The sequence below is a fragment of the Lontra canadensis genome, unplaced genomic scaffold (genome assembly GCF_010015895.1).
Source record: "Lontra canadensis isolate GAN:19392208 unplaced genomic scaffold, GSC_riverotter_1.0 scaffold5, whole genome shotgun sequence".
Classification (NCBI taxonomy): domain Eukaryota; kingdom Metazoa; phylum Chordata; class Mammalia; order Carnivora; family Mustelidae; genus Lontra; species Lontra canadensis.
The window spans coordinates 39,357,854-39,378,257 of record NW_022630999.1 but is presented as its reverse complement, the minus strand read 5'-3'; the positions used below and the strand labels follow the sequence as shown (position 1 = coordinate 39,378,257).

The 20,404-nt window shown below is 53.5% G+C and overlaps 3 protein-coding genes across 6 annotated transcripts in view; 2 read left to right on the top strand and 1 right to left on the bottom strand.

The window, feature by feature from the left end:
* Positions 1-3,669, bottom strand: part of GRK6 (G protein-coupled receptor kinase 6) — a 28,059-nt gene extending 24,390 nt beyond the window's left edge. For all 4 annotated transcript variants that reach the window (XM_032851935.1, XM_032851936.1, XM_032851934.1 and 1 more), the window contains exon 1: positions 3,478-3,669. In XM_032851935.1, coding sequence (XP_032707826.1) covers positions 3,478-3,529 — 52 coding nt within the window. In that variant the 5' untranslated portion in view covers positions 3,530-3,669. The remainder of the gene's footprint in view (positions 1-3,477) is intronic.
* A 6,450-nt stretch (positions 3,670-10,119) lies between these two features.
* On the top strand, positions 10,120-17,943 carry F12 (coagulation factor XII). The gene is made up of 14 exons (XM_032851930.1): positions 10,120-10,179; positions 10,545-10,602; positions 14,078-14,177; positions 14,317-14,387; positions 14,685-14,795; positions 14,933-15,064; positions 15,209-15,313; positions 15,473-15,638; positions 15,732-15,934; positions 16,031-16,253; positions 16,457-16,593; positions 16,693-16,842; positions 17,384-17,532; positions 17,629-17,943. Exons 1-14 carry the CDS (start codon positions 10,123-10,125, stop codon positions 17,794-17,796), a joined length of 1,830 nt encoding a protein of 609 aa, XP_032707821.1. The 5' UTR covers positions 10,120-10,122; the 3' UTR covers positions 17,797-17,943.
* A 1,016-nt stretch (positions 17,944-18,959) lies between these two features.
* PFN3 (profilin 3) lies at positions 18,960-19,426 on the top strand. Its single transcript, XM_032851265.1, has one exon. The coding sequence runs from the start codon at positions 18,974-18,976 to the stop codon at positions 19,385-19,387; it is 414 nt and encodes a 137-aa protein (XP_032707156.1). The 5' UTR covers positions 18,960-18,973; the 3' UTR covers positions 19,388-19,426.
* Positions 19,427-20,404: the final 978 nt, after the last annotated feature.

Here is a 20,404-nt window from a genome sequence, read left to right as displayed (position 1 = left end):
CTGCTGGGGGGGGGGGTCCTGAGCCGGAAGAGCCAAGAGGGTAGCAGGGACAGGCCACTGGGAGTAGGGGATGGGGATGGTGTGTATGGAGGGGGGGCTTCCAGGAAGCCTTAGCTGCTTCCTACCAGGTAAGAGGTTCCCAGGAGAAGAAAGTAGAGGACATAATAGTGGTGGGAACTAGGTAAGTCAAGGCACAGAAGGAAGAGACTCCAGGACATGTGGGACACGCCTGAGACATGCCAGAGGCATAGGGCAGCCTGGGTCCCTGGGAAGGCTTCAGGTCCCTATTATCTGGCCCTGTACCAGAACTATCAGAGACTCGAACAATGTGGTGGCAAGAGGGCTGGCATTCGGGGTGCCCACTTCAGTACACAAGGGTTTCCGTGGCTCTGATACCTGCCTCATTTTACCCAGCTGACTCCCTACCTGTAGCTGCTGAGACCAGAGTAGCAGCCCAGGTGCCTACAGAGCCAGATGGGACAGTAAATGTGGGCCAGGTGGGAGACAATAGGGAGTGGTGGGGAGTGTGGTGAACTGGGCCGCGCATGCCTGGGTTGTTGCCAGGCAGGAATGCAGGCTCAGTGTGGCTAGCTGGGAATCTGGGAATCTGGACTGTTACGGGAAATACTGGTTTGTATTTTTTGTAAAAACCCACTGCAGCCAAATGAATGAAACCTGATAGAGAGCTAGCCAGATGTGGCCCCTGGGCCAGGAGGTTGAAAATGGAAGGGCCGGAGTCTTGGAGCCCCACAAAGGTCTGAATCTCTAATTCACACTTTAAGGCCCATCACTTGCCCTCTATGGATCTCTATATCCTCATAGGTATTTTGGATCCAAAGCCGCCTCCAGAAGTGTTGTCAGGGTGACAGGGACAGTCTGTGTCTAGTACTCTGCAGGGCTGGGGCAAGAGGAGGGCCTCGGCTCCAACAACTCATGTCAAGCTCAGGCAGCCACTTTACCCTGCCTGGCCTCAGTTTCCCCTCGGTTTAGCCAGCCTTATTTTCATCTGGCCTGACTAGAAGGCAGGTGGCACAGGGGAAGGGGCTGCTCCAGGGATGGGGCAGAGCTGGGTGCCTCCCTGGATTCTGTGACCTAAGCCGCCTGGAGGAGGAAATGTTGCAGGACACCCATTGGGAAACCCACTAGCAGCCCTGCAGCAGCCTGCACCCAGCGTACCCCACAGTCATTGCTCCACTGTGAATGAGCAACAAACCCCCACCCCCAAGCCTGGGCAAGGCCTCCCCAGAAGGGGAACTCCTCCCCCACCCCCACAGGTCCCTCACCCAACCCTCCATCCGCTGGCCTCCCCCCACCAGTTACTTCCTCCTCCCCCTCCTCCCAGCCACATCAAGGCAGCAGCAAGAGTCACATGCAAATATCCTGTCCTGGAACTGCCACCAAGAGTCAGTGGGACTCCTCCCTGGCCTAGGCTGGCCCCCTCCCTGTGCCTCTGGGTGCCTGGGCAAGGAAGGAGGACTAAACAAGGGCTTGTTCCCCTCTTTCCCCCACCAGTGCTGCCCTACTTCATCCTCAGCAATGCTGCCACACTAGGTACAACCTCATGAGAAAACGGAGGCCTTGAAATGAGGAATTAATTTGTCCAAGATAACCAAGCCTGGAGGTGCCAGAAGCAGAATTCAAACCCAGCTCCCTAGGACCACAACCCATGCTTCCTCCCCACCCCAAACATGCCATGCCAGCCATCCGAGGGCTCCCAAACCACTCAGGGCCTCAGACCCCCTTGGGGAGGTGGCAAAGGCCAGGCCCCAAGCTGTCAGCCAGCTGATGAAGGGATTCCAATGCCACCAGTCTATGGGCCAGAGTTTAGGGCTCAGTGACAACAGGGATTTCTTTTAGTGTTCATGTCCCATCCCCAACCATTCCCCAAAAAGGGTTACTGAAGTTTAGAGAGAAGAGACTTGTCTAGAACCATGCAGGTGGGAGGGGCAGAACCAGGTTGGGTATGGGCTCTCCAGGGAAGGCAGCAGTCCAGGTCTGGCCATACCCCACGACACCTCACCCAGGCCTGAGGAAGCCTGTCCTGAGGTGTCATACTCTCCAGCCGGTCAAGGCAGTGCTCCCAGCAGGCCTGAGGCCCGAACTGGCTACAGCCCTAGGGAGGGAGGCCTGGCCAGGCTCTCCCCACCCCTCCTCCCTAGCTGGCTAGATGACGAGGCAGAACAGAATCGGCAGATGCCCCCAGAGGCTAGGAGGAAGGCCTAGCCCTGAGACTCGATAAGGGACAGGAGATAAGGAAGGCTTTGGGCACTAAGGACCCAGCCTGCCATGCCTACTTCCAGGCAGCACCTCCCAGGGGGCAACACACACTAGGCAGGCAAGGGGTACCAGATGCTGTGCCATTTGAGGGCTCCTCTGGGCTGCCTTCAGACTATATTGGGGACATCCTGTGTCCTAGGCCTGGGTCAACCACAGTCTCACTGTATGACTTGGGGGCTAGTCCCTAGTCTGAGCCTGTTTCCCATCTGTAAAATGGAGCAGAAAAGTGAAGCAGATGACTCAGCCTGGAAGCCCAGCAAAGAGTGGAAAATGACCATGTCATGACCTCCCTGCCCTAGAGTTCAAAAAAGAAGGGTCTTGTTCACCGCTGGTCCCCAGCACCCTAGACGGGACAGGGCACAGAATGAGTGTTCCGTGATTATGTTACTGAGGTGGACCATGGCAGGTTAGGGCCAGACTGCCCAGAAGGCAGTGAGGACCTGGTCTGGTCCTCTGTGTCTCACAGGACCTTCAGAGAGCAGGTGTCTCCTAACATTTGGGGCGGAAGTCCTGAGAAGCTCGGTACACACTCACCACACTTGCTCCCTCTGCCAGGCCTTGCACTAAGTCCTGCCAGCCCCACATGCTCTCTGCCTTCAAAACACAGCTTCCACTTATTTCTGTGCCCGTTTATCCCACTAAACCGTGGGCTTCCTGAGGACAAAAATCATGACCCATTCACCTCTGTCCCCAGTGTCCTGAAGCACAAAGCAACCTATGTGACCAGCAGTTACCCCCAAACCAGGTGGGCTGTGGTACCGTAGTGGCTCCGCTCATTCATTCTCCAACCTTAATCCTGCACCAACTTTGTGCGGATCCAGGCTGGGCGCTAGGATCTGGGCCTGAGACACGTGGGGTAGGCTACCCTTTCTTGGGGCATCTTCTCACCTATCACCTGGGACAGGCCTCAGAGAGGCTCTCCAAGGACCCAGGTCCCACCCTTCCCTCTTCCTTCCTCTCTCTTTCCCTCACCGCACCCCCGCCCCTCCGCCGCCCGCGCCGCGAGGGCGGTGGCCTGACTCCCGCCCCTTCCTGGGCCGCGGCACCCCGGGGCAGGTGCGGAGGACAACCGGCCTGAAGGGCTCGCCTCTGCGCTGGATGCGGGGCGCGGAGCGCGCTGCCCTGCGGGATCTGGAGACTGGGGCGCCCAGCGGAGCTCGGAGGCCTCGCGCCCGTGTTCCCCGCACCCGGCCGCCTCACCTTCCCGGGCCTTGAGTAGCACCGTGTTCGCTACGATGTTCTCGAGCTCCATGGGCTGCGGCGCCGCCGGGCCCGCCGGGCCGCGCCGCCGGCCGGGATCGCTCGCGGGAGCCGGGGCCGGAGGGCGATCGGCGCGGCTCGGCTCGGCTCGCAGTGACCGCACCGCGGCCTCCCGGGCCTCCCCGGCCGCCGCCGCCCGCCGCGCACACTCCGCCCCCTCCTGGGGGGCCACCCGGGCGCCGGCCCGCCCAGCCCTGCCCTCTGTTTACTTTACGCGGCCAGTAACCAGGCGGGTGCTCCCCGCGCCGTCTTCCCATTAGACAGCCTCTTTATTAACCCCCGCCTTCCGAGCCAGGGATTCGCCCAAAGGAGCAGGCAGGCGGGACTTCATACGTCACCTCTTCCTGGTTGGTCTGAGGTGGGGTTCAGCCCCTAGGTTCGAATTTCTGGGCCTTGGTAGGACAGCTAACTGCCAATTAGGGCCGAGCCTTCTGTTAGGACAACAGAGGTGGGGCCTCTGGGTCACGCCCCGGAGGCCGGATGTTTAATTGGATAAAAGGGGCGTCCGTCCTTCTCTTCGCTGCACTTTAACTGGGGCAGATGGTGTGGCCCGGGTCCCTGTGACTAGCCTGGGCTTTGCGGAGGTTTGCTGTCTTGGGCCTCCTGCGGGCCGGCTTTGAACTGTTTTGAGCCATGTGTTCAGCCGTATTCCTTTGGGTTGGCCCCTTCTGGAGAGCGCACATCGGAGGCGGGGAGAGGACCCGAGGAGGTGGTTGGCCTCCCCAGCGGCTCCTCGGCCTCCCGGCCCCCGCCCCGCCCCTGCAGCCGGATGTTGTGATTTCTCTCCACCCACACGGCCTAGCCCGCCCTGGGCTCTGCTGCCTTATAAGGCAGCGCTACCACCCCGAGACGTTGGGGTGAGCTCACACCCATTATACAGGTGGTGAACAGAAGTGCCAGAAGTCCAGCAGCTGGCTAGAGGCCAGAAGCTTGGAAGAAAACAAGGCCAACATCCTACTCGCTCCGCTCCCACTTCACACAACACAAAACGGAGACTTGCCTAAACTGAGCGAGTAAGAGTAAGGCAGAGCCGAGTTCAGCCAGGTTTCTCTGATCCCTATCCATTCATTCATCCCCAAATTCAGAGCCCTCGCTTTATGCCAGGCATTGAATCCGGTGCTGGGGAAAAGAGTAGTGTCAGCCAAGCTCTCTGCTTACATGCTAGAAGGGTGGTAAAGGTTAGTCCTATAAATAATCAAACAGGATGGTCGCAGAGAGTGATAAGTGCAATTAAGACATAAGACAAAATACTAAAATACAAAATACTAAAGTGTGAGGGGATAATGGTCTTAGGGTGTGACATTTGAGGAGATCCAATAGACACGTGTGGCTACCGTGTTAGACAATACAGAGAATATCTGCATCATCACAGAAAGTTCTGCCAGATAGCACTAGTCTGGAGGAAGGAGTGGCTTCCATTTGTACAAAGGTTCCATGGTGACAGCCTGAATAACGGAGAAAAACGGTGCCACCAACTGAGGAGGAGTGAAGGATGATAGGCTGAGTACTTTCTGATCCCCTAAACTTGTCTTTGAACAGGCAGTTCTGCCACCTTTTGAAATTTATGCCCCAAGTCTCTGTGAGAGAGGTGGGGTGTTGTGTTTGGGTATCCAGACATCTGTGAGCAGGAGCCTGATGGCTTCTGACTTCTTATCCCATAGACCCATGCCCCAGCTGTACAAAGATGGAAGCCAGGGCAAGAGAACGGTGCCTTTCTGCTCTAGTATAAGTTGTTGGAAGACATCCAGATGTTCAGGAAGAACTGGGGCAGTTGTGTAGAAACTGCTGAGAAGGGGGAGTGTGTCTATATGGGAAAGTTTCTTCGCAAATTTCTGTAAATTGAGTCCTAACCATATGCGAAGCTCTGCTTGCTTTCTTTCCTTCCTTCCTTCCTTCCTTCCTCCCTCCCTCCCCCCTCCCTCCCTCTTTCTTTCTTTCTTTCTTTCTTTCTTTCTTTCTTTCTTTCTTTCTTTCTTTCTTTCTTTCTTTCTTTCTTTCTTTCTTTTTCTTCCTGACTTATTTATTTGAGAGAGAGATAGCAGGGGCAGGGTTGGGGGGAGGCAGAGGGAGAGAAAGAGTCTTAAGCAGACTCTGCTGAGATCAGGACTCTGAGCTGGAAACAAGGATCAGATACTGAAGGACTGTACCACCCAGGTGCCCCCAGGCTCTGCCCTTTCAAATGCATCCCCATTCAGCCATCTCAACAAACTGGCCAGGCAGTGAGTGTCCCTCCCTCCCTAGAGAGGTGTGGTGGTTAAGGTTCATAGAGGCTGACAAATTATGGAAAGAGCCCAAATGTCCATTGACTGATGAATGGATGAAGAAGATGTGGGGGCGCCCCCAGGTCGCTCAGTTGGATAAGCCCCCAACTCTTGATTTTGACTCAGGTCATGATCTCAGGGTAGTAAGATTGAGCCTTGCATCCAGCTATGCACTGGGCATGGAGCTTGCTTAAGTTTGTCTCTCTCCCTCTCCTTCTGCACCCCCCCCATCCTTTCCTCTCTCTCTTCCTCTCCAAAAAAAAAAAAAAAAAATGTGGTGCACGCCTGCGCACGCGCACACACACACACACACACACACAGGAATATTACTCAACCATCAAAAATAATGAAATCTTGCCATTTGCAACAACATGGTTGGAACTAGAGTGTATTAGGCTAAGCAAAATAAGCCAGTCAGAGAAAGACAAATACCATCTGATTATACCATATGATTTCACTCATGTGGAATTTAATAAACAAAACAGGTGAACATAGGGGAAGGGAAGGAAAAATAAAATAAGATAAAAACAGAGAGGGAGGGGTGCCTGGGTGGCTCAGTCGGTTGAGGGTCTGTCTTCGGTGCAGGTCAGGATCCTGGAGTCCCGGGTTTAAGTCCCACATGGGGCTCCTTGCTCGGTGGGAAGTCTGCTTCTCCCCCTGCCTCTGCCCCTTCCCCCCTACTCATGTTCTCTCTCTCTCTCTCTCTCTGTATCCTTCTCAAATAAATAAATTAAATCTTAAAAAAAAACAAAAACAAAAACAAAAAACAGAGAGGGAGGCAAACCATAAGAGACTCCTAACAATAGAGAACAAATTGAGGGCTGCTGGAGGGAAGGTTGGTGGGGTGATGGGCTAAATGAGTGATGGACTCTAGGCCATTTGTTCTGATAAGCACTGGGTGTTATACATACGTGATGAATCACTAAATTCTACTCCAAAAATCAATACTATACTATATGTTAACTAACTTGAAATTTTTTTAAAAAGCTTTGGGGCACCTGGGTGGCTCAGTGGGTTAAAGCCTCTGCCTTCGGCTCAGGTCATGATCCCAGGGTCCTGGGATCGAGCCCCACATCGGGCTCTCTGCTAGGCGGGGAGCCTGCTTCCCTGCCTCTCTCTCTGCCTACTTGTGATCTCTCTCTCTCTCTCTCTCTCTCTGTCAAATAAATAAACAAAATCTTTTTTAAATATTTTTTAAAAATTTAAAAAGCTTAATAGCTGAGCCCCTGACCCACAGTCACACTGTGGGGTGGGGGTCAGTGGCCAAGGTGGAACTGAAGGTTTTCTGATTCAAGTTCACTGCTGGTTTTTTTCTTCCAGTCCCTGCTTCTATGGTCATTATTTCCCTACTTAAAACTACTGACTTACAGATTGATTGTGAGAGGTTTTGTTTTGTTTCGTTTTGTTTTGTTTTGTTTTGTTTTAGGAACTTCCTGGTAACAATACATGAAGTCTTGCAACAGTTAGGACTTCTGGTTATGACTAAAACTGGCTTAGGCAAAAAAAAAAGGGAATCTACTGGTTCAAGTAACTGAAAAGAAGAGGTGGTAGTTCTGATTTTATGTGTCTTTGGATCCCAGGTCTCAGATAGTGTCACTTAAAATTTGTCTTTCCCATATTCTGACTTTGCTTTTAATCTGCATTGTCTTCATTCTCAGGTTTACTCTCTAAGATGTTAAAGATGGCTGCCAGCAGCCCCATGCTCACTTTTTATGAATGAGGCAACTTTTTTTTTTTTTTTCAGATTTTATTTATTTATTTGACAGAGACAGACACAGCGAGAGAGGGAGCACAAGCAGGGTGAGTGGGAGATGGAGAGGCAGGCTTCCTGCTGAGCAGGGAGCCCGATGTGGGGCTCAACCCAGTACCTGGGATCATGACCTGAGCCAAACACTGACACTTAATGACTAAACCACCCAAGCACCCAATGAGGCAAATTCTATGGGAGGAGAAAGCCTCTACCTTGAAGATTCCCGCAAAAATCCTGGGGTTGCCTCTGACTGGTCTGATTTGGATCAGGTGCTCATTTTGAACCAATCACTGAGGGCAGAGAGAGGCAGTGTTCTGATTGGCTAGGTATGGATCACATTCCCACTCCTGCCTCAGCTGAGGGTTGGGGTGAGTCGTTAGGAATCAGTCCATCTGCATTAGTTATCAATTGTTGGGTAACAAATCACCCAAACATTTATGGCTTAAAACAACAACCAATTATCATTTCTCACTGTTTCTGAAGTTCAAGAATCAATTACACCTTAAAAAACAAAACAAAACAAAACAAAAAAAACCTCAGAACAACTGAGCTGGATGGTTCTGGCTTAAGGTCTGCCATGACGCTGCAGACCAGATGTCGTTTGGGGCTGCAGTGTCTACGTCCAAAGTGGCCCATTCAGACTGGCTTTGGTTGTTGGCCGGTGATTTTACTTACTCTTCACATGGGCCTCTCTGTAGGCTTGCTTGAGTGACCTCACAACACGGTAGTTGCTTCTCCTAGAGGGAGCAATCCAGGAAACCAAGGCAGAAACAGCAATCCTTTTTATGACCTGGGTTTCCGCCATATTCTCTTGGATACAAAGAACAGCTCTGACTTCGACTTGGTGTGGGAAGAGACTATACAAAGCATGCATACCAGGAGGTGAGGCTCGACAGGGAATATCTGACCCCCGCAGCATCCCTCCCTCCTTCCTTCCCTGTTTGTTTCACTTTTCCTGTGTGTAGGCTTCGTTCTCAGGCAGACTCTCCCCAAGCAGTGACAAAGATGGCCAACAACATCTCTGGGCTTGCATTCCTGGTGACACCAGTGGGAAGAAAGGGTCTCTTTCCCAAAAGTTCTGGCAAAAGTCCCAAGGCAGACTCTGATTGGCCAAACATGTATATGCTTATCCCTGAACTAATGGCTGTGATCTGGAGTTACCATGCTGTCTGACTGGCCAGCCCTAGAACTGAGGGTAGAGCTGGAAGCCCTAGAACTGAGGATGAAGGCGGATTGGTTCCCAAAGGAAAATTCAGGTGTCACTCCTAAACCACAGTAAATGGTTTTTGGGCAGGAGAAACAATAATGCCACCGCATCTCCCTCCCTTGAGCTCCAACTGCACTTCTTAGTAGTAGCTCTTGGTTTGGCATTTTTCTCATGGGATTATTTACTTTCTTGGCTCCCTGTCTGTGGTAGGTAGAATTCTAAGATGGTCCCGAGGATCCATGGTGTACACATACCTTCTCCTCGTTATTCAATCCAACACGAATCTAGATGTTGTGTAGAAGAATGCTGCAAATGTAATTAGGGTACCAAATAAACTGACCTTAAAATGACATTATCCTTGGTGGTCCTGGCCCAATCAGGCGAGCCCTTAAATGGAATGGGGTTCTAACTGGCAAAGAAGATTCAAAGTGTGAGAGAGAGTCAACATGGTGGAGGTCCTCTGTCGCTAACTTGGAAGATGGAAGGGGCCACATGGCAAAAATACAAGCAGCTTCTAGGACCTGAGGCTGGCTCCTGGCTTACAGCCAGCAAAGAAACTGGAATTTCAGTCCTACAAATGGAAGGAACTGAATTCTGCCAATCATCTGAATGACCTTGGAAGTGGATTTTACCCCAGACCTCCCAGAGAACTCGGCCTTGATCAGGTTCGTGATTCCCTGAGTAGAAAGCCCAGGCACACAGTGCCAGACTTTCGACCTACAGATTTGTGAATAAATGGGTATTTGGTTTTTGTTTTGTTTTGTTTTGTTTAGATTTTATTTATTTATTTGCCAGGGATCACAAGTAGGCAGAGAAGCTGGCAAAGAGAGGGGGGTGGAAACAGGCTCCCTGCTGAGCTGAGAGCCCGATGTGGGGCTCGATCCCAGGACCCTGAGATCATGACCTGAGCCCAAGGCAGAGGCTTAACCCACTGAGCCACCCAGGCGCCCTAAATGGGTATTGTTCTAAGCTGCAAAGTTTGTGGTTAATTTTCGGCAGCAATAGAATACGAATTTACTTGCCATGGACTCTAAGATCGCTGAAATAGGAAACCTCTCTTGGATCTCTTTAACTTCCCCTCAGGAGGACCTGAAACATAAAGTCCCTCTTCCTGCTTCCAGTCCCACTATCTGTGAAATAGATGGGGAGACCAGCTCCTCATCGTTCTATCCACACACTGCAAATCCCAACTCTTCTGCCCTTGAGAGCCTAGTGAGAAAGCTGCTCTGCTTGGCTTTCCACAACAGCCTGTGCCCTGCGAGGCCCAGGAGGGCAGCTTGGCCAATCTCCACTTCCCAGGACTCAGGAACCTTTGACCAATTCTGTTGACCTGGACTCTTGGGCAAGCAGCTGGACTAACAGACACCATGAGGGCTCTGCTGTTTCTGGGGTCCCTGCTGGGAAGCCTGGAGTCAGCACTTTTGGTGAGGTCTTTGGGAACCAGGAGGATTATGCTGGGATGGCCCTGGGGGTTCCTATCATAGCCTTGGCCTCTGCTCATGTCCTTTTGGTCCAGGTGACTGGCAGGCCTGTTTGGAAAGGTGAGAATAACCCATAAGGCCCAGATGGAAGAAAGAGAGAGAGACAGCCAGAGCTGGTGGATATGAGGACATGGACTTCATTTCTGGGGGAAGGGACCTTGAGGAGACAAGGGGAAGAGGAAGGGTCCAGGTCTTTTGAGGAAATTTCTGCATTTCTGAGATGTGAGAGGAAGCTGAGAACTGGCATGGGATCAGAGGCAGGCTACAACTTTCTGGGAAAATTCCCTGCCCTCTTCTCTCCCTTATAGATTCCACCTTTGAAAGCCCCCAAGGAGCATAAGCACAGAAAGGATGAGCACACAGTGGGTAAGTACCCTGGCTGCACTTCCTAAGAGACTCTTGGGTGGGAATGAGCATGTTGGGGAATGTGCAGATGGCAGTTTTGGGCCCTTGGAGCAAGGGGAGGGATCCCGGTACTCTTCACTTTGTCTCCAGTTTGGCTGGCATTCAAACCAGTGTATCTACTGTGCACCAGGGCTCATGCCCATGGGCACTGGGGACCCCCAGTGAACTGTGCGCTCCTTGAGTGCAGGCTTTGAGCTGTGTCTGAGTGCCCAGTCCAGTGCCTTCCCATCGTCTTTCATTTCCCTAGCCTCGCCTCTTCCTCCCCTTCCCTCTGTACATCTCACGGGCATTAGTCGTGCCACGCAGAGGCTGGGGGCCTTGATGAACAAGGAAGGATCAGAGCTGGGCTCTGGAGCCTAAATGCCTCTGAATCCTGGCTTCATCCCTTATGTGCTGGGTGACTCTGGGCAAGTTACTTGACCTCTCCAAGCTTCAGTTTCCCTAACCATAAAGGCTGGTAATAGTAAAACCTCTTAGGGTTGTGGATGAGAAATGAGCCGTTAATCCATGTGAAGCACTTGGCCCACAGATTGCGGCCTGGTAAATGATTAAACTCTATTAGCTTTTACTTACCAAGCTCCCTTTTATTTTTTTTTTAAGATTTTATTTATTTATTTGACAGACAGAGATCACAAGTAGGCAGAGAGAGAGGAGGACACAGGCTCCCTGCTGAGCAGAGAGCTCGATGCGGGGCTCCATCCCAGGACCCTGGGACCACGACCCGAGCAGAAGGCAGAGGCTTAACCCACTGAGCCACCCAGGTGCCCCCCAAGCTCCCTTTTAAAGGGGGATGTCTGCATCTCCCCTCTCCTCAAGCCAGGCCACAACTCTCCATTGCCTTCATTCTTCCTGGCTCTCAATATTTGCCTAGAATTGTGAAATCCTGTGGACCCTGCCCTGGTAAGCCTTGTGTAGTGAGGCCAGGCCCAGCTCCTCAGTGTGACCCTAGGGCCCCCCACACCCAACACTGCCTGCCTCTGCCTCCTCTCCTCATCCTTTTGCAGCCTGCCAAACTGCTTCCTTCTCTCTCTCCTGAGCCAACCTAGGTGCCCTGCCCTTGCCTAACCACCTACCTGAGGTCCTCCTCCTCTCTGTCCATCCCATTGGCATCTTAAAGGTCCATCTAAAACTCCTCCCTCCTCCTTTACTCCTGTTCCTGGTTTGGCCCTCAGCAGGTGCCACTGTGCCTTTAGCAACAAAATAGTGGCTGATGCTTATTTAACACATACTATGGGCCAGACCCTGTGCTAAGTGCTCGATAGATATTATCTCATGTAAGCTTCACAACCCTTCTCTGAAGTAGATCTTCAAGTCCTGTCATTCCTGGTTGTCATGTTCTGTAAAGCCACCAAGACCACTGAATTAGCAAATACTGAAAGGCTGTTCCTAAAAGAAACACAAGATGAGGTTCCTGTGAGCTCCAGTCACGGCATTTTCATCAATCATCTATAGAAAATCTCATTTTAGGTGTGCTTCTCTTTCAAGACGCTTTCCTTAATCTATTGTTACTTCATTGATACAGAAGCTGTGGCCAGCAGCACTGTAACTCATGCCTGGACAAAGCTTATTTCACCCAGAAACACTCTCCGTAGTACCTATCATGACCTGCTTGCACTTAGGAAAGTCAACAATATATTTGGGGGCCATTTTCAACAGTAAAAGCATCTACCAGAAGTACAAGATTTCAGAAATGTGGCTCTAAGTAGGCCGTAAAAGGACACTTCTTTGGGTTTTGTTTTTAATATTTTATTCATTTATTTGACACAGAGAGAGAAAGACAGAGCGAGAGAGGGAACACAAGCAGTCAGAGTGGGAGAGGGAGAAGCAGGCTCCCCACTGAGCAAGGAGCCCAAAGCGAAGCAGGCTTCAATCCCAGGACCCTGGGATCATGACTTGAGCCAAAGGCAGATGCTTAATGACTGAGCCACCCGGGAGCCCCAAAGGACACTTCTTTTTTCTTTTTTTTTTTTTAAGATTTTATTTATTTACTTGACAGGCAGAGATCACAAGTAGGCAGGGAAGCAGGCAGAGAGAGAGGAGGAAGCAGGCTCCCTGCTGAGCAGATCCCAGGACTCTGGGATCATGACCTGAGCCGAAGGCAGAGGTTTTAACCCACTAAGCCACAGGAGGAGAGCTGAAACAGGAGGCAGAGCTTTACCTTGTTTCCCCTCAGCTGGGAACATGTTTCGGCCACCTCACATTTTTCGCTGTTCTGTGCATGTCCATGAATGACCAGAAAAGCATCTTGAGAATTGGTTTTGGGAATACATATAAATTTGTGCAAGAAGGCAGGTTTGCAAATGTGGCAAATAGAGAGGTTTGAGGGTACAGTTTTAGAAAATAATAATAGCAATATTTTCATTATAAAAACTTTAGAAATTACAGAAATGCAAAAGAAGAAAAAATTCCTCTATAATCCACTATCTTCTTAAAAAAACCTCTCCTACAAACTTTGGAGCATGTCCTTCTAGATTTCTTTTTAATGCATATGTAAATATATTTGTACAAAAATAGGTCCACATTTGACATGCTGTTTTTAACTTGGTCTTCATTTAAACTTATGTTTTCTGTACTAGGATATCTGCATCATTGAAAGTTATTTTTGTTATAAAATATGCATTACATAAAATTTACCATCACAATTGTTTTTAAGTATACAGTTCAGTGGTATTAAGCACATTCTATTGGTCTGCAAACATCACCCCCCTCCATTTCCAGAAATTCTTTTCATCTTGCAAAACTGAAGCTCTTCAACTGTATAGTTGACCCTTGAACCACAAGGTTAGCAGAACTGATGCCCTCCCTCCTGTGCAGTAGAAAATCCATGTAGAACTTTAGACTCCCCCAAACTTAACTACTAATAGTCTACTGTAGCCTACCTACTGGAAGCCTTACTGATCATGTAAATAGTCAATTAACACATATTTTGTATATTAAATGTATTATAAAGTGTATTCTTGCAATAAAGTAAGCTAGAGAAAAGAAAATGTTATTAAGAAAATCATAAGGAGAACACATCTGTAGTACTGTATTTATTGCAAAAAATCCACTTATAAGCAGACCTGTGTGGTTCAAACTTGGATTTTTCAAGGGTCAACGATATTATTATCATTGCCACTTTACACAGGAGGAAACTAAGGCTCAGAGCGGTCAAGCGGCTTCTGCAGTCGACTAGTATTTATTAAGTGCCTACTTGGTGGCAAGCACTCTTCTAGACCTGGGGCTGCAGACTTGCCCAAGGTTACACAGGGAGTAGGTGGTGAAATTGGAGTCCACTCCAGCTGTCTGACTGCAGAGCTGAAGCTCTTAGGCAGGATGCAGTCTTGAAGGCACAGTGATCTTCTCAAGGGTCCTGTTTTCCAACCAGACCCTGAGGGGTGGCACCTGGGTGGGGGGGGCAGGGGGAACGTCATCAGGGCTTGTGTTATCTCTGCAGTTCTCACGGTCACTGGGGAGCCCTGCTACTTCCCCTTCCAGTACAACCGGCAGCTGTACCATAAATGCATCCACAGGGGCCGGCCCGGCCCCCGGCCCTGGTAAGACTACTCAGAAGGGGTGGGAGCCGGGGCCTGTGGAAGATGGAGCCTGCCCATCCTTCTGCCCCCAGAAGCCTGCTTGAAGAGAGAGGCTCTGACAGAGGAGGGCAGAGGAGGGAAGCTTCATCTCTTTCTACAGGTGTGCTACCACCCCCAACTTCGAACAGGACCAGCAATGGGGATACTGCCTGGAGACCAAGAAAGTGCAAGGTGCTACACACAGCCTTTGGGGTGCCCAGGGCCCTCTCCTCCCCACTAGTTACTCTCCTGGGTATCATCAGCACCTATACACCTGGTATTCTGGGCCCATCCAGACCCGTCCCTCCCTCTGGAGGGAAAGGTTCTAGGAGAAGGTAGCCCCGTTTTGCAGGTAGGTAAACTAAAGCATGGAAAGCTGGGAGTGCCAAGGTCACAAGACAAGCAGGTTTAGGTAGGGACTTGGCCCCCCAGACCCCAGCTGTCTGACTCAGGCTCTCCACTCTTCCTTTCACTGTGTCCATCTCTCAGACCACTGTAGCAAACACAGCCCCTGCCAGAAGGGAGGGACCTGTGTGAACATGCCACATGGCCCACACTGCATCTGTCCAGAACATTTCACTGGGAAGCACTGCCAGAGAGGTAAGGAGATGGTGAAGCCAGGGGAGAGGATGCTGGGGAAATAGGGCAGTCCTGGGCCTACTGGTCTCTGGATCCCCAGGGACTTGGCAAGATCCCAGCCTCTCCTGAGATCACTGCTCCCGCTCCTCTGTTCCCAGAGAAGTGTTTTGAACCTCAGCTTCTCCAGTTCTTCCACGAGAAAGAAATATGGCATAGGCTCGAGCCGGCAGGTGTGGCCAAGTGCCAGTGCAAGGGTCCTGAGGCCCACTGCAAGCTGCTGGCCACCCAGGGTGAGTGGATGGGTTGAGAACTGGCCTGGGAGGGAAGCTGAAGGTCGGGAGGAGAAGCTGTTAGGAAATGGGGCGGCGTGTCCAAGGGGAATTCTCTGGGGGGTCTTTGGGCCCAGAGGTGGCTCAGTGCCCTCCATCTGCCAGTCTGCCGCACCAACCCGTGCCTCAACGGGGGCAGCTGCTTAGAGGCGGAGGGCCACCTCCTGTGCCGTTGCCCCGCTGGCTACGCCGGACGCATGTGCGATGTGGGTGAGTCGTGGGTGAGTCGGGATCTTGGGGGACGCAGAAGCTCCGCCCCCAGGGAGGAAGGGCTCCGGGAGCCGGAGTCGGGTGAGTGGGGAAAGGGGCTGAGAGGGTGGTGGGAAACCATACCGCCTCCCGACTGCAATGAGCCTCCTCTCTCCCCAGACACTGAGGCACACTGCTACGAGGGCCGCGGGCAGGACTACCGCGGTAGAGCCGCGACTGCGCTCTCGGGTGCCCGGTGTCGACCGTGGGCCTCTGAGGCCACCTATCAGAAAGTGACTGCAGAGCAAGCGCTTAACTGGGGATTGGGCAACCATGCCTTCTGCCGGTGCTCTGGATGGGGCGGGTAGGGCGTCCCCCTCTGCCCCAGGAACCTCTGCGGCTCCTCGCGCTTTAACAGCGCTCCCTCCCGCGGTTGTAGGAACCCAGACAATGACACCCGCCCGTGGTGCTTCGTGTGGAGTGGCGACCGGCTGAGCTGGGAATATTGCCGCCTGGCACGGTGCCGGGCCCCAAGCCTGGCGGTTCCTCAGAACCTGTCTCCAACCCGGGTCCCCTCTGGGCACTCGGACCTTCCCTTGCCCTCGCTTTCGGCACTGCAGAAGCCTCAGCCCCCGACCCCAGGTAGTTGGGAAGGGGCGGGAAATCGGAGGGCGCAAGGCGAGCTACCTTCCAGCCCTTGGTGGGTCTCCCAGCACTTAGCCTGGGCTGCTCCCACAGCCTGGGGCGCCACGCCGGAGCAGCCCACTCCTGTGCCCAGTTCCGGCTGCGGACAGCGGCTGCGGAAACGGCTGTCCTCCCTGAGCCGCGTCGTCGGGGGCCTAGTGGCCCTGCCCGGGGCGCACCCCTACATCGCCGCGCTGTACTGGCGCCACAATTTCTGCGCGGGCAGCCTCATCGCCTCCTGCTGGGTGCTGACGGCAGCTCACTGCCTGCAGAACCGGCGAGTCCCCGCCCGGACCCTCAGCTCCTGGCTCCTACGTGCCCGGCTTCCGCACGCCCCCGACCCCAATCCTTGCCCTACCTCCCCGCCCCCTTCCCCAGCCCCCCAGAAGGAAGCTGAAACCCAGCGAAGGGCTCAGGAGCAGAAGGCCAGTGGCCTGCCCTGAGAACGCTCCCCACCCCCCGCACCCCCTCCGCCTGCAGGCCGGCGCCGGAGGAGCTGACGGTGGTGCTTGGCCAGGACCGCCATAACCAGAGCTGTGAGCAGTCCCAGACGCTGGCCGTGCGCGCGTACAGCCTGCACGAGGCCTTCTCGCCCATCACCTACCAGCACGACCTGGGTGCGTGGGGGCGCCCCCGCGGCGACCAGGGGAAAAGGGTGGGGGAGGGCTCTGAGTCCCGCGGCGTCCGGGTCTCACCCTCCTCCCCGCTTGGGTTAGCGCTGCTGCGCCTGCAGGAGACAGCGGACGGCCACTGCGCGCTCCCGTCGCCTTTCGTTCAGCCGGTGTGCCTGCCGAGCGGCGCTGCCAGCCCAGCCGAGCCCGAGGCCGCGCTCTGCGAGGTGGCCGGCTGGGGCCACCAGTTCGAGGGTAGGCAGAACGGCTGAGGTTGATAGGGACACCTCTGGCCACTGGGGTAGGCGAGAGAAACCCGCAGTTTGGGTACCACTGGGGACAGGTGGCGCTGACCTGGTGGGTTGGGAGGACTTACAGGGCCCTTGTTTCTGCAGTCATTCCCCTCCTGCCAGGGCCTGGGCTTCACTGCTTGGTGGTGGTGGTGGGGGGGGGGCAAGTCTCCTAAGGAGTACAGAGAGAATCACACTTTCTCTTGGTTCTTTCTGGGCACTGCGATGCAAGAGTTACCAAGAATGCCGGCCTCGCTGGGGCAGTCGGTTCGCTAGTTGGGGAGCATTGTTCTGAGACATTGGGTGGGAAGTGGGGGTGGTGTTCCAAAGCAGTCCTGCTCCGCCCTGCTCATTCAAATCCCGGGTCCTCTCTGGTCTCAGTTTTCTTGTCTATAAAATGGTGTTAAGAGCAACTCTCTTTTTCACGAGCTTGCTGCTATAGAGTCCAATTAGTGGGCGGCAAGCAGAGTCGCACTGGGTGTGAGGAATGCGCTCTTGGTTCGCAGGGGCGGGGGAATATTCCAGTTTCCTGCAGGAAGCGCAGGTGCCGCTCATTCCTTCAGAGCGCTGCTCCGCCCCTGAAGTGCACGGAGCCTCTTTTACCCCCGGCATGCTCTGCGCTGGCTTCCTGGAGGGCGGCACGGACGCCTGCCAGGTGAGTCCATGCGCGGGCTTGGGCTTGGCGTCCTCCTCCACCCGGTCAAGTGCAGACCCCAGACCAAGGGCGCTGAGGCACGTGTCCCCGACCCAGGGTGATTCCGGGGGGCCGCTAGTGTGTGAGGACGATGCCACAGAGAGCCAGCTCATCCTGCGAGGTATCATCAGCTGGGGTTCGGGTTGTGGCGACCGCTACAAGCCAGGTGTGTACACCAACGTGGCCAGCTACCTGACCTGGATCCAGGAGCACACCAACTCCTGAGACTCGTCCAGGGACTCGCCGTTCCCTCCTGAGCAATTCTGGAACGGAAGGGTGGCTGGCCCATGATTATGGATGGCAGGGATTGTGTTCCATTCCTCTTAGCTCCAGGCCTGGAGTAGGCACTCAATAAAGTGCTTTTGAAAATGCTTGAGAGGCACAGCTCTGCAGGGACCCGGATGGGAGACGCCAAGACAGTAAACCCGTGCAGTTCTCCACACCCCTCAGGGAACAGGATCTATTGAGATCTTAAGCAAGATATTAGAGATTCATGTCCAGTGGATTTTTACTAAGCGGTACTGTGTACCAAGCCCTGAGCAAGATGACTCCATATTATTTACTCTTTGTTTGAAACTAATATTAACATTGGACGTTTCTAGAACAGAGGTTCTCAACCTCTACTGTACACCAGAATCATCTGGGGAGCTTTTTGAACCTATGCCTGAGATCTACCTCGGATCAATTAAATCAGTATCTCTAGAGTTGGGGTGTGGGTAGTGGTATGTTTTTATATATCTCTGGGTGATTCCATATGCAGTGGAAGCTGAGAACCAGGGCCAGAAAGGCTTAACATTAAAACACGGGTGTGGACTTAGAGCTGGCAATGTAGAAGATACCCCTTCCCCCCACCAACTTGCACTAGGGCAGTGGGGCTCAAAGTGTGCCTGGACCAGCAGTCGCAGCATCAATGGGGAACTTGTTAGAAATGCATTTTTCTCTGGCTGCCTCCCATACCACTGAATCAGAAACTCTTGAGTTGGGACCCAGCAATCTGTTTAACAGATTTCCAGGAGAGTCTGATGTTCCTAACATTGAACCAAACTGGGGATTCTAGGGTTTGAATGGTTACTAGGCTGCGAGGTCTAGCTGTCCAGACTTGCTCTTTTTGTTCTTAAACCCATGTGTATGCTGTGCGTGGTGAGCCAACAAAGTTAGCTTCTCAAGGGTTATATAGAGGGACGCGATTTCCTCTTTCAGGCTAACTTTACAACTTCACCACGCCTTCCCCTCGCTCCACGTATACATTCTCCAATGCACGCAGCCTCTCTGTGACATCACCATGCCTCAGTGTCACAACCCGCCCCGACATGCGTCACAGTGCCTGGGGTTCCAGGCACTGGGAACAGCCGGATAGCCCGCGAAAGTGCGGCCAGACGCGAGGAGCGCACTCTGAGCCGGAATGGGAGACTGGAAGGGCTATATCAGTGCGGTGTTGCGTGACCAGCGCATTGACGACGTGGCCATCGTGGGTCACTCAGACAATCGCTGCGTGTGGGCATCGCGCCCCGGAGGCCTTCTGGCTGCCATATCGCCGCAGGAGGTGGGTGTGCTCACAGGGCATGACCGGCGCACCTTCCTGCAGTCGGGCCTCAGCGTGGCGGGCCGCCGCTGCTGCGTCATCCGCGACCACTTGCTGTCTGAGGGCGATGGAGTTCTGGACGCGCGCACCAAGGGGCTGGATGGGCGCGCGGTCTGCGTCGGCCACACCCCGCGCGTGCTCCTCGTGCTCATGGGCCGGCGCGGCGTGCACGGGGGCATCCTCAATAAGACGGTGCATGAACTGATCAAGGGTCTGTGCAAGCAGGGCACCTAGCAGGACAGCTAGGAGGCGGGGCGGCACGGCCAAAATAAATGCTGGGCGTGGCTGGCTCATCCTGTATTTGCGCACAGGGCAGTTGCAGATGAGGAGACCAGTTTGCCTGGAAGATTCTTGCAAGCAGGGTTACGTGATGGGGCTGGGATTCTGAGTCCAGAGGCTTCCCAGCCTCCCGTACCCTAGACCCGGCCCTCCTACCCATCAGTGGCCTGTATAAACCCCTGGCCTGATTTCCCAGAGTCCTTTCCCAAAATAACTTTCCACACCTGTGTGCAAGACACACTATAAAGGGAGCCCCTCCCACATCCCTCCCCAGGTGCACCCCAGCCTGGCCCTGTGGGGTGTCAGGGAGTCAGGAGGAAGGCTGGAGGGCGGCGCACCTCTCACCCCCTCCACTTGGCAGGAGGAAGCCTTTGCAAGTGTTGTGAGTGGGTGATGGAATAGGGCTGGCAGCTTGCAGAGCAGCTCTAGGGCTCTCAGGTTCTTGGGTCTCCTTCCACATACCCCAAAGGGAGTGGAAGGAGAGCACATGTCCAAGACCATCACAATGAGGTCTGGGGCCCTAGGGTCTTCCTCCCCTCTTGGAGTCCAAAGACCCCAGAGGACTCCCTGGACTAGAAGAAACAACTTAGGTATTGCCCATCCCTTGACCCTCACTCTGCAGGCCTCAGCTCCAGGGCCCCCATGGAAAGGGAGGAATTGAAAATCTTGGATGAGTTTAAGTGAGGCTTGGTTTATTGCCCAAAGGGAAAGGACAAAGATGGGAGGGAGGGTGGCTGGTCCCTGTCTACTATGCTCCAGGGCCCAGGGCATGGCCTCTCTTGCCTATTTTCACCTTCCCTGCCCCCCCACCCCGTGTCTCCTGACAAGCCCCCACCTGTCACTTGTTTTCTAGAACACTAATGTTATCCTAGAAAGGGGGAGGGAGTCGGCTGGTTGGGGTGGGTGGGGATGGCACAGAATGCCCTCCTTATACTTGCCTTGGGGGTGGCCCCGGCCCCTAGGAAGGACTCC

Bases quoted from the DNA above. Each gene is read 5' to 3' on its own strand.
- PFN3 (XM_032851265.1), top strand. From the start codon at position 18,974: ATGGGAGACTGGAAGGGCTATATCAGTGCGGTGTTGCGTGACCAGCGC.
- F12 (XM_032851930.1), top strand. From the start codon at position 10,123: ATGAGGGCTCTGCTGTTTCTGGGGTCCCTGCTGGGAAGCCTGGAGTCA. The intron at 16,843-17,383 runs GTAGGCAGAACG...CTTGGTTCGCAG, and splicing joins CTGGGGCCACCAGTTCGAGG to GGGCGGGGGAATATTCCAGT. The intron at 17,533-17,628 runs GTGAGTCCATGC...TCCCCGACCCAG, and splicing joins GCGGCACGGACGCCTGCCAG to GGTGATTCCGGGGGGCCGCT.